General features: G+C 43.8%; 1 protein-coding gene across 2 annotated transcripts in view; it reads right to left on the bottom strand.

The window, feature by feature from the left end:
• The window catches only part of HECTD4 (HECT domain E3 ubiquitin protein ligase 4), a 5,422,508-nt gene that overhangs the window by 5,023,169 nt on the left and 383,371 nt on the right, over positions 1–15,968 (bottom strand). For both annotated transcript variants that reach the window (XM_044068422.1, XM_044068423.1), the window contains exon 3: positions 15,189–15,278. In XM_044068422.1, the coding sequence (XP_043924357.1) occupies positions 15,189–15,278 (90 nt within the window). The remainder of the gene's footprint in view (positions 1–15,188; positions 15,279–15,968) is intronic.

Here is a 15,968-nt window from a genome sequence, read left to right as displayed (position 1 = left end):
AGGGCGGGAAGGGGAGGCCTACACAGACAGGAAGTTTGGAAAAGTACAGTTGTGTACCTACCATAAATGTAGATGTTCGAGTGTTCACACTGCTGCAGTCATCACACTTGGGTTATCCTGCCATCAGGCGGTCCCGTAGTCGGCCAAAGTTCCAAAGTCTTGGTCCAGCATCGGTTGCTGTCGCTTCTTCCCTGACGTCAGTGTGCCAGGGGTACACAAGATGCATCGGATGCAATTTTCTTCAGTTTTTCTTGCCCCAGATGTCAGGTGCCCCCAAGAAGGTAGGCAATATATACTGCTAATAAAAATATACACATAAAATAAAAACAATACCTTCAGTTACAAGCAAATACACCACAAAGGTTGTATAGGATAGAAAGGTGTAGATAAGTCCAGCTAGTTCAGAGGGGGTGGTAATGTTTGGTAAAGGTGTCCACTGAACTCAAAGTTGCAGCCTCCAAAATTTCCTTGGTAGGTACTCCTCTGAGAAAGGCTGTTGAAGTGGCTGTGGCCCTGGTGGAATGTGGCCTAATGTTGTTAGGGACTGATTTTCCATGCTGTGTGTAGCAGTATCTAATACAGTGCCCTATTCATTTGGATATAGTCTGCTTTGAGATAGCCTTGCCCTGTGATCCTGTAGCATATGCTACAAACAGTTGCTCAGTTTTCCTGAAAGCTTTTGTTTTGTCCAAGTAGAAGCGCAGCTGTCTGTGCATGTCCAAAGAGTGCAGAAGTTTCTCCCCTTTATTCTGGGGGTTTGGATAAAAAGTTGGCAAATGGATGGTTTGTTAAGAGCCACACTAGATACCACCTTTGGCATAAAGGTGGGGTTTTGTCCGTAAAGAAACCCTTTCCCGATGGAAAATTATAAAAGGTTCCACTGCCATTAATGCCTGTAGCTCTGAGACTCTTCGTGCTGAAGTTACTGCCAGGAGCAGAGCCATTTTCCATGATAGAAATTTTAGATCAGCTGTATTGGCTGGCTCAAAAGGTGGCAGGGTCAGTTTTTCCAAAACGAAATTGAGGTCCCAAGTTGGTGTTGGTGCTCTCCGGGGCGGTCTTATATTTTTAGCCCCTCTGAGGTACTGCTTTAGCAAGGGATGAGAGAATAAATAAGGATCCGTGTTGTAATGTGCTGAAATGGCAGAGGCGTGGATCTTAATTAATGAGAAGGATAGGCCTTTGTCCAGCATCTCAGTTAAGTATTGTAAAATCTGAGGGATGTTTGGGACAAGAGGGTCAAGGCTTTGAGCCTGGTTCCAGGCACAGAATCTTTTCCATTTTTCTGAGTAAGCTTTCCTGGTGCTAGGTCTCCTGGCCTCCAAAATGACATCCATAACAGCTTTAGAGAGAGGTGTTGCCTGTTTGACTAATGAATCTGCCATGCAGCCAGGTTTAGGGTTTTGAGCTGACCGCGCAGGATTGGATTGTTTTGTTGAGTCAGAAGGAGTGGAGTTTGAGGCAAAATCCATGGTGAGCCTTGAGCTAAGTTCTTTAAGATTGGATACCAGTGCTGGCATGGCCAGTCAGGAGCAATCAGGATCATCTGTGGTTTTTCTTGTCTGGCTTTTAGGAGTACCTTTGAAAGGAGAGGTAGTGGTGGGAAGGCGTAAACTTTTAGGCTTTTCCAGCTGAACGAGAGAGCATCCACTTTCCATGCTTGAGTGTGATAAGTCCTTATGCAGAAATGTTGTAGTTGTCAATTCAGTGGGAAGGCAAAAAGATCTGTCTGGGCATCCCCATTTTTGCGTTACCATGCTTAAGATTTGTGGATTCAATTTCCATTTTTGAGGGTCCATGATATTTCTGCTTAGATAGTCTGCCAGAGTATTTTTCTTTCCTGGCAGGAATTGTGCTTGCAGATGAACTTGATACGTTAGAGCTGTGTTCCACAAGGTCATGGCTTGCCTGCATAGGGGATAAGAATGAGTGCCCCCTTGTTCGTTTATGTAAAACATTACTGTGGTGTTGTCTGTCTTTAATAATAATTGTCCTGGATGTAGAAGGTCCTTGAAAGCTGTTAGGGCATTTTGAACAGCCAACATCTCTTTTTGATTGATGTGAAGGTGCATCTGGTCTGTGGTCCACTTGCCCTGAATGCATTTTCCTGCCATGTGTGCTTCCCAGGCGTAATCCGAAGCATCTGTTGTTAGAGTCTGCCTGGCTGTGGGTAGGGAAAAAGGCTCACCCTTGTTTAGGTGACATGCCTGTGCCCACCATCGAAACTCCTGTTGTAGGCAGGGAATCATTGGTATTACTGCTTCTAAACTGTGTGAGTGCTGAGTCCAAACACTTTTTAAGTACCATTGCAATTTCCTCATATGCAGTCTGGCATATGGTATTAGTAGTATGCAGGATGCCATGAATCCCAGGGCCTGCAGAATTTTTCTTGCAGGGAGATGGGACTTTTTTGCCAGTAATTGAAAATATTGAGTTAGTTGAATTTGTTTGTCTGGTGTGAGATAAGCCATCAGGGCCGTTGTATTTAAGCTGGCACCCAGGAATATAATCTGTTGTGAGGGTACTAGTTTTGACTTCTTTTCGTTTACTGTGTACCCTAGAAAAATTAGCAACCTTTTTACAAACGCCAGATGCTGTAGAAGAATGTCCTTTGTCTCTGCTTGAATGACACAGTCGTCCAGGTATGGATATATTTGAATTCCTTTTTGTCTGCAAAATGCAATTACTGGTGCCAGGCACGTTGTAAAGACCCTGGGTGCAGTAGATATGCCAAAGGGCAGTGCAGAGAATTGGTAGTGCATTGTTCCAGCTTTGAATCTGAGGTATCTTCTGCAATTTTGTCTGATAGGGACATGCAGGTATGCCTCTTTGAGGTCCAGAGTAACAAGCAAAGCCTTCTTGCCCAGCATGGGTAGAAGCTGCTGTAATGTCAACATTTTGAATTTTGGAATATCCAGGTAAGTATTCAGAATTGAAAGGTCTAGTATGGGCCTCCAGGCCTTGTCCTTTCTAGTGACCAGGAAGAGTCTTGAGTAAAATCCTTGTCCTTGATCCTGTTGTGGTACTTCTTGTACAGCTCTCATGTCCACGAGGGCTGAAATTTGCTTTTGTGCCTCTGCCCATTGATTCTGTGGCAGGTCTGGCATTCCTTTTAGCCTTGGTAAAGTATGAAAGTGGAAACTGTAACCTTGAGACACAATATTCAGAACCCATTTGTCTTGGGTGATTGTTTGCCAGTTTTGAGAAAAAAGTGCTACTTTTCCCCCTAAGGGGGCTGCCAAAAGGGAAGTGCTTGGCGTACGAAGGGGGAAGTCACTGGGACTGTTTCCTGTAAGGTTGAGACTTGTCCTCACCTCCTTTTGGGGTGGAGGTGCCCCACTGTCATTGTCCGTTAGAGCCTTGGGGTTGAGATCTGCCTCTTGGGCGTCTGTATCTGCCTCTCTGTGGCCTGTCTGACACTGGACAGGACCAATTCTTTGTTGGCCAATTCCTGTTAAATCGAGGTGGCTGTACCTGTAAGAAATCCTTGACTGTTTGCATAGATTTAGCTTTATCCTCCATTTTCTTTAACACCTCTTCTGCCTTAACACCAAACAAGGTATCATGCTGTAAAGGAGCATCCAATAATTTTGCCTTAACATGATCAGGTAAACTGTTCTTTTAACCAAGCATGTCTTCGAATCACAGAACCTGTAAATGCAGCTCTACAAGAGGCCTCTAAAGAATCAAAAAGTACAGTTTTGTACCTACCATAAATGTAGATGTTCGAGGATTCCATTGCTGCAGTCCTGACTATTGGGTATAGTCCGCGTCCAGTCGGCCCGAATACCAGAGTATAAGGCTGACGTCGGTCAGGGCGCATTAGACTGACGTCAGTACGTCAGGGTACTAATGCGCATGACCGACGTCATATCCTCAGTCTTTTCTTGCCCCAGATGTCAGAAGACCCTAAAAAGACAAGTCCCAAAAAACCTGCACCAAAAAACATGTACAATATATACAACAATATATACAAAAATATAAGCATGTAAACTCACCTACACAACCACCCCTAAATACAGAGGGAAGGAGGGAGGTAAATTGGACTGCAGCAATGGAATCCTCGAACATCTACATTTATGGTAGGTACAAAACTGTACTATGTTCTTCGTCTTCCATTGCTGCAGTCCTGACTATTGGGTAGAATCCCAAAGCAGAGGTAAGGGAGGCTGGCAAATTATAAAGAAGTAGGAGCTGACAACATGCCTTGCAAAACAGCTGTGGCAAAACCAGCCCTAGACTTAGAGTAGATAGGAAGGTGATAATGCTTAGAGAAAGTATGCACTGAACTCCAAGTAGCTGCTTCCAAAATATCCTTAGTTGCCACCCCCTTAGAAATGGTGTTGAAGTGGCAGTAGCCCTAGTGGAATGAGGCCTAATCCCAGCTGGAATCTCCTTGCCATGATGGGAATAACAAAATGCAATGCAAAGCCAATCCACCTAGAAATAGTTTGTTTTGACACAGGCTTGCCCTGAGAACTCAAAGCAAAAGAAACAAACAACTGCTGAGACTGCCTAAAATCCTTAGTCCTGCTTAAATAATAACGCAATTGCCTGTGTACATCTAAAGTGTGCAAAATCTTTTCCCCTTTATTTTGAGGGTCTGCAAAAACGTAGGCAAATGAATAGTTTGGTTTAAAGCCACACTAGAAACCACCTTAGGCATAAAGAAGGATTAGTGCGTAATGATACCCTATCCTTATGGAAAATCAAAAGGGCTCTACTGCCATAAGGGCCTGCAACTCAGACACCCTTCTTGCAGAAGTAATAGCCAACAGAAAAGCAGTCTTCCATGACAAGTATTTCAATTCAGCAGTAGCTGCAGGCTCAAAAGGTTGTAGAGTAAGTTTTTCCAACACAAAATTGAGATCCCAAGCAGGAGTAGGAGCTCATGGGGGTCTTATATTCTTTGCCCCTCTAAGAAACTGCTTGAACAAAGGATGCGAAAACAAAGGTGGGTCACAATCATAGTGAGCTGAAATTGCTGCAGCATGAATCTTTATGGAAGAGAAGGACAAACCTTTGTCCAATAATTCAGTAAGATATTGAAGAGCCACACTCAAATTAGGCTCAGAAATCTCCAAATTCTTTGCTGTACTCCAAAATAAAAATCTCTTCCATTTTTCTGCATACACTTTCCTTGTACTAGGTCTTCTAGCTTCCATAATCACATTTAAAACTTGTTGAGGAAGTTGAGACCTGCTGTGTTTCAACACAGAATATGCCAAGCTGTTAGATGAAGAGAGTGTAGCTTGACATTGAGCAGATGACCGTCCTTCTGAGATAACAGATGAGGAATCAGAGGTAAAGGCCATGGAGGCTTCTTTACCAGACTCCGTAGTAGAGGGTACCAGTGTTGCCGAGGCCAATCTGGAGCTATCAAAATCATCCTTGGCCTGTCTTGTCTGACCTTTAACAGTACCTTTGGAAGAAGAGGTAGAGGTGGAAAGGCATACACATGAAGGTTTTTCCAACTGAAAGACAGAGCATCCACTTTCCAAGCTGTGTGATGAAACCCCTTTGTGCAATACTTTGGCAGCTGGCGGTTTAGTGGAGAAGCGAACAGATCTATGTCTGGAGTCCCCCATGACACTGTCAGTTTCTGAAATACATGAAGATCCAGTTTCCACTCGTGGGGATCCATGATTTGTCTGCTTAACACATCTGCTAAGGAGTTCTGTGCTCCTGGCAGAAACCTTGCCTGAAGAGTTAGTTGCAGGCTTAGCGCAGTCTCCCATAAAATCATTGCTTGCCTGCATAGAGGATAAGAATGTGTTCCCCCTTGCTTGTTGATGTACCACATGACAGTTGTGTTGTCTGTTAGAATCAACACCTGCCCTGGAAGAAGTAACTCCTTGAAAGCCATTAATGCAAACTGGACTGCTAACATCTCTTTCATGTTGATATGTAGATGCTGTAGTCTGGCAGGCCACTTGTCTTGTATCCACTTTCCATTTAGATGAGCTTCCCAAGCAATGTCCGAGGCATCTGTCGTTAAGATCTGACTTGCCTCTGGCCGGGTCACAGAGAGTCCCTTGTTTAGGTGACATTCCTGAGCCCACCACAAGAATTCTTTTGAAGGCAAGGTATTATTTGAATGACAGTGTCCAAATCCTGGCAGTGCTGTGTCCATACATTTTTGAGATACCATTGTAACTTCCTCATATGCAGTTTGGCATTGGGAAGCACCAGAATACAAGATGCCATGAACCCTAATGCTTGAAGGACTGTCCTTGCAGTCAGCACGGACTGATGAGATAGTTGATGGAAGTAAAGTGACAGACTCTTTTGTTTGTCCGGGGTTAAAAGGCCATCTGGGCTGCTGTATTCAGTCTCACACCCAGAAAGCACATGTCTTGAGAGGGTACTAGACTGGACTTTATTTCGTTCACAGAATACCCTAGGCATCTTAGCACTGCGATAACATATTCCAGGTGCTGTAGAAGAACTTCCTTTTCTTGAGCCAGAATCAGGCAGTCGTCCAAGTAAGGATAGATTTGAATTCCTTGAAGCCTGAAGTAAGCTATCACTGGAGCCAGAACCTTTGTGAACACTCTGGGCAGTAGATAAGCCAAAGGGCAATGCAGAGAACTGATAATGAGAATTTCCAGCTCGAAACCGCAGATACTTCCTGCAACTTAGCCTTATAGGCACATGAAGGTAAGCTTCTTGAGATCTAAAGTTACCATCCAGTGATTTTTGCCCAGCAGAGGTAAAAGCTGTTGTAACGTCAACATCTTGAACTTGGGAATGTCCAGATAAGTGTTGAGGATAGATAAATCCAAAATTGGTCTCCACGTGTTTCCCTTCTTTGGTACAAGGAACAGGCGAGAATAAAATCCTAGGCCCCTTTCTGATACAGGGACTGGCTGAATGGCCCCTATGTGAAGTAACTGAGAAACCTGCTTGTGAGCCTCTTTTCTTTGTGGAGGAGGAACGTCTGGCATGCCTTTGAAAGGGGGCATTGTATGGAAATAAAATCTGTAACCGTGGTGAATGATATCCAACACCCATTTGTCTTGAGTAATTAAATCCCAATTTTCTTTGAAAAGAGACAGTCTTCCTCCCAAAGGAGCTGCCAAACGTGAATCTGCTGGCAGCTGAAAAGACAGGTCATTGGGTCTGTTTACGAAAGGACTGACCCCTGCCCTCACCAGAAGTCTGAGCAGGTGAACTCCCTGTTCTAGGCCTAAAAGAACCTTGAGCCCTGCCCCTACCACGCCTAGACCTACCCCTAGACTGAGAATCATAAGCAGGATATGTCCATCCCTTAGCAGGCCAATTTCTACTAAACTTGGTGGCTGCACCTGCAAAAATCTTTAACAGTTTGCATAGACTTAGCTTTGTCCTCCATTTTCTTTAAAACTGCTTCCACAGGCGATCCAAACAACACATCAGACTGTAAAGGAGCATCCAAAATCCTTGTCTTAACATGCTCAGCTAAATTCTGATCCTTCAACCAGGCATGCCTGCGAAGAACAGAACTGGTAGCAGCCACCCTCGAGGAGGCCTGTACAGCATCAAAACCACATTGCAAAGAATGCTTACCCACTTGTTCAGACACATGAACCAAATCCAGCAACTCTTTACACTCAATACCTTCCGCCAAAGCATCCACCTTAGATTTCAATTGTGAAAGGAGATAATTCTGATATTTTAGCATGTGAAACTGACAATTCAAAGCTCTCATGGCTAGAGTGGAAGAAGTATACACTTTCTTTCCCCACCTATCCAAAGCCCTTGCCTCTTTATCAGTGGGAACAGGATTTTTAACCACAGAAGCCTTTACACCTTAGGCCCTTGAGAAATAGTTTCTGGGTCCGCCCTAGGACTCTTAAACAAATATTTATGAGCTTGGGCACCCTATAATACCTATCAGGCTTAACAGGAGCAGGAGGCAAAGAATCAGGGTTCAGGGAAGCCTCTGCAAAACATCTTCCACCACATTCAACACAGGAGGAATAGCTAAAGGCCTATGCTGGGGTAAAAACAAGAACTCCCTAAGCCTTTTCCTGGAATCAGAGTAATCCTGGCCTTCCCATTTAAAGTGCTCCCTCATGGAATGCAAAGTCTCTGAAAATGAGAAATCCTCAGGCGGAGAAGCTGTAGGAGTGGAATCATCCACATCAGAATCAGAATAAGTGGGATACTCCTGCATATCTTCCACAGAAGATTCTGAAGCCTCTGAACACTGTTCAAAACTATCAAACTCCGGTTCCACCCTAGGCCTCTTATCAGGCGGAGGCATAGAACCCCTAATCATAGTAATCAAATCTTCTGCCATTTTAAGCATATGTTTCTTAGGTACAGAACCCAAAATGCTAGGAGAAGCCCCCACTGAAGCTGAACTAGGCCTACCTCTTAAAGAAGTTTTGGCAACAGAAGGAGAGGCTCTAACTACCTTGGGAAGAGAGGGAAGAACAGTCACCTGAGAAGCCCCCTCAGCCTGGCCTACCTCCTGAGAAGGCACATCCTGTAAGAGTATAGTTTCTGCCTGGGACTCCATGGAAACTCCTGGCAAAACCTCCGGCTCCACTGAGCCTTCTAAAGAACCGACGTCCGGGACTGCCGGTTCCTCAACCCTAGGCTTCACTGTTTTATCCTTGCGCTTCTTAGAGGAAGCGGCCGGAGCATCCGGCGGCATTTTATAATTGCAACGCTTCCCAAACACTAACCTGGCACAGTCTAACCTCCTCTTAATAGTGCGTTTGTTAAACCTAGCACAAGAGCGGCAACCAACAACGCCGTGCTCAGGCCCTAAACAAGGTATACACAAGGTATGATAATCCCTATGAGGTATCTGTTTCCCACAAGAAATACAGTTATTCACTTTTTCTGACATCCGGTAAACTACTGAGGCAAGAAAAAACCAAAATGTTCCCCAACGGGGTACTTAGCCAACTCTGTTTCGGTCTGAAACTCCGGTTTCGGAAATATTTCAGTACGCCAACCTGCACTCGCAAAACTGCTTCTGCATCGGACCATGCGGCAAAAAAGACTGAGGATATGACGTCGGTCATGCGCATTAGTACCCTGACGTACTGACGTCAGTCTAATGCGCCCTGACCGACGTCAGCCTTATACTCTGGTATTCGGGCCGACTGGACGCGGACTATACCCAATAGTCAGGACTGCAGCAATGGAAGACGAAGAACATCCACATTGCAGAGTATGTTTTCCCACTTGTTCAACTGCATGCAATAAAACCTGCATTTCTTTACAATCAGGAGCTTCTGAGCTTGCAAGCATTTTCTATTTTAACTGAGCCATTAAATATTGTTGGTACTTAAGCATGTGAAACTGGCAATTTAAAGCCCTTACTGCTAAAGTTGCAGAAGTGTAAACTTTCTTCCCCCATCTATCCAAAGCTCTGGAATCTCTGTCAGATGGTACTGGATTTTTTGCAGTGAAAGCCTTAACCCCTTTTGGACCTTGGGAAATAGTTTCTGGATCAGCAGAAGGGTTTTTATAAAGAAACTTGTGAGAGTCAGGGACTCTATAATACCTATCTGGCTTGGCCAGTGCAAGGGGCAAAGAATCAGGAGATAAGCTGGATTCAGAGAACACATCATCCACAATATCTAGCACAGGCGGAATAGCCAGGGGCCTGTGCTGAGGCAATAAAAGGAAATCCCTGAGCATTTTCTTGGATTCTGAGTAATCCTGACTTTCCCAATGGAAATGCTCCCTCATGGTATGTAAAGTTTCCCCAAAAGAATAATCCTCAGGAGGAGAGGCTGAAGGGATAGACTCTTCAGCATCAGAGTCCTCATAGGGGGGTAAAGAGTATCCCTGATCTGAAGAGGAATCAGAAGAAATGGAAATCTGATCAGAGGAATCATAGTCTGTATCCTGCCTAGGCCTTTTCTCAGGAGGGGGATGGTAACCCCTGATCAGAGTAATGAGGTCTTCGGCCATTTTAAGCATCTGTTTCTTAGGCATGGAGGACTGTCCAGGAGAATGCTGTACTTGCTTCTTTGTCTTTAATGGTACTTTTGTCTTGGCTGTTGCTTTAATGGTAAGTTGTGAAGGTCTGAAAACACCCTCAGAAGCCGATGCCTGCTCAGCGGCTCCGGACCCATCTGAGGGATTAGTGTCCGTAGGCCCAATACCTTGAGTTTCCAGAGGCCTAGCGGTCTCCACGTGGGAGTCTGAGGCGGCCTGTGGTTCTGAGGTACCCAGGGGCAGCAGACCACCAAGACTACAGGGGCTGCGAAAGCGCCTCACTGAGAACCGGCGACTGGCCTAGAAGAGGTTTCGTCGTTGGTTTTGGACCTCGGATGCCTGTCTTTATCCTTGTCCTTGCGTTTTTTCGGAATTGCGGTCGCCGGTTGATCCAACGGCATAGTTTAATTGAACCTTCGGCCAAAGTAGTGCAAAGCAAATTCAAAATGTCTTTTTATTGTGTGTTTGTTAAATCTAGCACAGAACCGACAACTGGTGACGTCGTGATCAGGGCCTAGGTATGGAATACAATAAGAGTGGAAGTTCTTATGAGGTATTTGCTTCCCACAAGAAATACAATTATTAACTTTTTCTGACATTTGTCTGAGGCAAGAAAAAAGTTTCCCCAACAGGGTACTATTGAAGACTTCGGATCTGAAATTCGACTTAGAAAATCTCAGGAGTCGGCCGACCGGCACTTGCGAACTGCTTCGGGCACCGCGCGGCAAGAAAGACTGGCGAAAATGGCGTCGGATGCATCTTATGTACCCCTGGCACACTGACGTCAGGGAAGAAGCGACAGCAACCGACGTCGGACCAAGACTTTGGAACTCTGGCCGACTACGGGACCGCCTGATGGCAGGATAACCCAAGTGTGATGACTGCAGCAGTGTAACACGATGAACATCTTTCTTTTACCACTACACTATTATTTTTAAACGCAAAACCCGGGGAGAATAAGGACAGGGTTATTAAGTGTTTTAGCACTCAAACGGAAACACAGACCAAAACTTACATGAAAACCTAACGAACCCGCCTGGAGCTCAAGAATCCCATGCTGGCAAAGCTGCAGCAAAAGAGATCAGAGGATTGGAAGGAGGTTGCAGTGTGTTATGGGTAAGGTGGGGGAGCTTGGAGCTCAGATATTTAGCTTGATAAGCTGCTGGCTCGGATCTGTAACGGATCCGGAACCCACACGTTGATAATCAAATTAAGTTAACTACTTCAGATACAATGTTTAAGACCCATCTGTCCTAGGTAATGTACTCCCAGTTTTTAGCATGCAGGGCAAGTTTCCCTCCTAAAGGTGCAAGGCTTGGAAGAGTTAAGGATAAGTCTTTGTGCAATTTTACCATAGGATGGTGGTTTACTACTCCCTGTTTTGGACGTGGGAGCACTCCATTGCTTAGATCTGTGCATACCCTGAGACTGTAGTCTTGGTGGTCTGCTGCCCCTGGGTTTGGACTGACAAGACCTGGGAGGGACTGAAAAAGGACAGTTTTTCGAAGACCAATGCCTACTGAATCTAGGTGATTGTTCTTGTAAGAAATCATTAACAGTTTGCATAGATTTAGCTTTCTCCTCCATCATTTAGAGGACGACTTCTGCTTTTTTGCCAAATAGACATTCTTGGTTTAATGGTGCATCTAGTAATTTTGCTTTGACATGATCTGGCAAGGTTTGTTCCTTAAGCCAAGCATGCCTTCTAAGAACAGACCCAGTGACAGCAACCCTGCAAGATGCTTCTAAGGCATCAAACCCACATTGAAAAGTACGTTTACCAACTTGGTTAGCAGAATGCATTAACTCTTATAAATCTTTGTGTTCTGCACAATCAGGAATCAACATAATTTTCCATTTAATTAGCTCCATAATATGTTACTGATACTTTAACATATGAATCTGACAATTTAAAGCCCTAATGGCAAGAGTAGCAGAGGTGTATACCTTCTTACCCAATCTGTCTAAAGCCCTAGAATCCCTGTCTGAAAGGGTTGAATTTTTGGCAGTTGTAGCCTTAATGCCTTTAGGTCCCTGGGAAATGGTCTCTGGATACGCAGTAGGATTCTTAAAGAGGAATTTGTGGGAGTCCTGTACTCTATAGTACCTGTCAGGTTTCCCAGGGGTAAGGCTGGATTCCAAGAAGACATCATCTGCAATTTCCAGAACAGGAGGGATAGCTAGAGGCCTGTGCTGAGGTAAATTTAAAAATTCCCTGTGTCTCTTTTTGGACTGAGGGTAGTCTTGGCTCTCCCAGCAGAAAGGCTCTCTAAGGGTATGCAGGGTTTCACCAAAAGAAAAGTCTTCTGGAGGCGAAGCAGAGGGAATTGAATCTTCTGCATCATAATCCTCATAAGTAGAATAAGGGTATGACCTGGTAAACAGAAGGATCAGAGTTATCAGACTCCTGATCAGAAGAATCAGAAGGAAAACCAGTTCTTGGTCTTTTTGAGGGGGAAGGCTGACTTCCCCAAATTAAAGTAATGAGGTCTTCAGCCATTCTAAGCATTTGTTTTTGTGGCATGTGGGCCTGAGAATGTGCTTTGTTCGGTTTCCTAAGCGTAGTGCGAACTCTAGGCCTGAGAAATTCGGTATTTTTGGTTTGAAACGAAGTCGTCGTTTAATATGAAAATCGGAAGGCCTGAATATACCCTCAGAAGCCGGTGCCTGCACAGCGGCTCCGGACCCATCCAAGGTAGAGACATCCACAGATTCTATAAGAAGCATCTCGCGGCATACCGGACTCCAAATGGGTCTCAGTAGAGGCCTGCTAATCTGTAGAAGCAGGTATCAGGGGCTGCAAAAGTGCCTAAGTAACGGTGGACAGGCGACTAGCTTAATGGTAGCGTCGTCGGCAGTTTTGGACCTATGCGGTCTGTGCCTCTGTCTTTATCCTTACATTTATTCGGAAGATCGGTATTCGGACGGCTTATCTAAGCCATTTCAGAATACGGAGATTAAGAGCTAAAGAATTTTGTGACAAAAATAGCCCGATGACGAATAGTTCGGGCGTTGAACAAGGCACATAACCAACAGCGAAGGACGTCGTGGTCTGGGCCTAAACAGGTGACTACAAAGCAGGCTAGCAAGTACGGTAGATGCACGGATAAACCAACCTTGATTGAAAGCGAAAACAATCCAGCACCCTGAGCATGAGTAGCAAACATAAAGTTTATTATAAACCAGACCGGTTTCAGCAACTAGCTTTCTTCAGTGGCTCCACTGAAGAAAGCTAGTTGCTGAAACCGGTCTGGTTTATAATAAACTTTATGTTTGCTACTCATGCTCAGGGTGCTGGATTCTTTTCGCTCCTAAACAGGTGACATAGTAAGAATGAAAATCTCTGTGAGGTATTTGCTTTCCACAGGCAAGACAATTACTGATTTTTTCTGACATCGGTTAGAGCAAGAGAAAAGGATTCCCGGTGAGGTACTTATCTTTTAGAAGACTTCAGGTCTGAAACTTGAAAAATGAAAATTTCAGGAGGCGGCCAACTGGCACTTGCGAACTGCTTCTGCTTCGGGCACCGCATGGCAAGAAAGACTAATGTGATGGCATCTGCTGCATGTTTTATACCCATGATGACTTGACGTCATGGAAGAAGCGACAGCATCCAATGCAGAAATCCCAAGACTTTGGTATTCAGGCCGACTGAGGGCTACCTGCAGGCAGATAACCCAAATGTGATAACTGCAACAGTGAAACACGAACATCCACTACTGCCTGGGCCAGAAGGAAGCCATCACAATGATCTTTGTTAAATCCTTCTAAATATTCATAAGTACTCTAGAATTCAGTGAAACGGGTGGAAATGCACAAAGGAACATTCTTCCCCAAGGAAAATAAAAAGCATCTACCTTCAAAACTTTCTTGCCTGGAGTCCTGGAACAGAAAAATGCCAATTGATTGTTTAGAGAGGAAGCAAACAGATCTGTATGAGGTGTTCCCCACCTATGGATCAAATCTTGGAAGACACCTGATTTATTTTCAATTTGTGACAGTCTGTCCTGGTCCCGCACAGCATGTCTGCCACACAATTTTGCTCAAATGGGATGCAAGATACCTGTAGAGTGAGATTCTTACAGGTTCATAGGCTGTTGCCAGGCTAATGACCACTAGGGCCCTTACAAGCCTAGACACACACCCTAAACTATTTGGGTCCCCGAGTATCATAGGCAACTATATGGGGAGGGTTGGTAGCAGGAAAGTAACTAAGGATTCATCGGGGGGGGGGGTGTTGGTTATGATAAAACTTTTCTTATTGACAGTCTCTGATTTCTCATCCAGTTGCCAAGATTTTGTTTAAACATAGTCAAGGAGAAACTCTGTTTCAGAATGATGGGGAACCTATTCCATAGTGCATGGATCCTTTGGGACATTATATCTCCAGCATGTTCTGTTTATGTCACAGGCAAAGTTCAAGGGAGGGTCTAGGGCGTCTGGAGCTGTTTGTTTTGTGTATGTGCAACAGATCCGTCAGGACTGACTCAAAAGAAGCCCTGTAAGCCAGGCAAATATCCCCATCTCAGTCGCCTGGTAGAGACTCAATACAGATGCAGAGCCTTTACGCGATCAATGCAGGACAGAGTATTCATGCCCCAAATTCTAAGAAACCTTTGTGAACATTTCAACTGTTCAAGTGTCTGGTTAGATGCATGTTAAAGGGGCACTGTATTCAATGACAGATCTGATAAGGGCTGCGGAGAGTGGTACTATACTTTCTTGGATCTGGTCATCATACCCTTACATTTACAATGGGTGACTTAGGATGATTTTATAACACAGTAAAACACTGCAAGGATATCCACAGCATAGCAACATGTCATTTTAAGACCAGTCACCTGAGAAAGCTCAAAAATGTACCCAAGGATCTGAACACACTTTGGGGAATATTTTGAAAACAACAATGTAAATGTCAATAAAAACTTCTCACCTTGTTTCAAATGGAAATTACTTCACAAATGCTGATTAACATCAACTACAACTAGACACTGTATTACTACTGGAACTATATGCCATAAAATCATTTGTGTAGTTTACTATAACATCTACTTATATTTTCAGACCAAGTATCCTCCAAATAAACTATTTTGCCTCAACCAAAGCAAAGTACTTTGTCACAGTACAAATTAAAATTCAAAGAGGCTTAAGTGGAACCAACTTGGTTAATAAAAAGAAAAAAAAAGAACTGTCAATGTTTGCTTTGTAGGCAGTGTACAACATATTACTTTGACTTCACTCACCTATACAGCACATCAGCCACAGGTAAAGATCCTAAGTCAGTCTGTTTCTGGAGCAGATGTACAGTATGAATAAAAGTTTTTAATGAGCCTCTAAAATGGAAAAAAACGTGTCTTAGTATTACATTCATCTTTTTAAAAAGCATTAGTCTACAACAAACTATGCAAACAGCAAATCTATTTCACTTCTTCCTAACTGGAAAGTACTCGCTGTCGGTGTTTATATCATGACAAAATCCATTATTTAAAATTCATCTTTGGATAATCCTATGACAAACAAGTTTTATAAAAATTGCCTTCCTCTGTTCAAAAGAAACATCTTGAGTGGTAACTTATAGTACTTTGTTTTCACTGCAGGAACTTCTAAGCAGTGCCCTACATGTGAAGCAGCAACCGCAGGTGCCTTTCAGTATGTACTGGTGCAGACAAACACCAAACAAGACCAATGACTTGCTAACCGTGTGGTCATCCAGAAGTAATCTCTATATGAACTGCAGATATGTTATAAAGTTAAGCATGATTACTTAACTAAGCATGTTCACTAATTTATGGCACACTCACTACTTCAACAATCTAGCATAACAGTTGGAATTTACCATTTAGTTTTAAAAGGCTAGACATAATGTCTGCTGGTACAAACTACTAAGCAGACCCAAAATTAATAGGCAAATAAACAAAAGTCATGTACTTACCTGCAAATAAATAAGAAGTTATGTATTCACCATAACGTTCCATCTGAGTAGGTAAACTTCATTTGTCAGCAACCTATGGGTTATCAGATCC

The sequence above is a fragment of the Protopterus annectens genome, chromosome 4.part0, assembly GCF_019279795.1.
Source record: "Protopterus annectens isolate FY-2018-M chromosome 4.part0, PAN1.0, whole genome shotgun sequence".
Lineage (NCBI taxonomy): Eukaryota > Metazoa > Chordata > Ceratodontiformes > Protopteridae > Protopterus > Protopterus annectens.
Note: the sequence above shows the minus strand (reverse complement) of the source record. Positions and strands in the feature narration are given on the sequence as shown.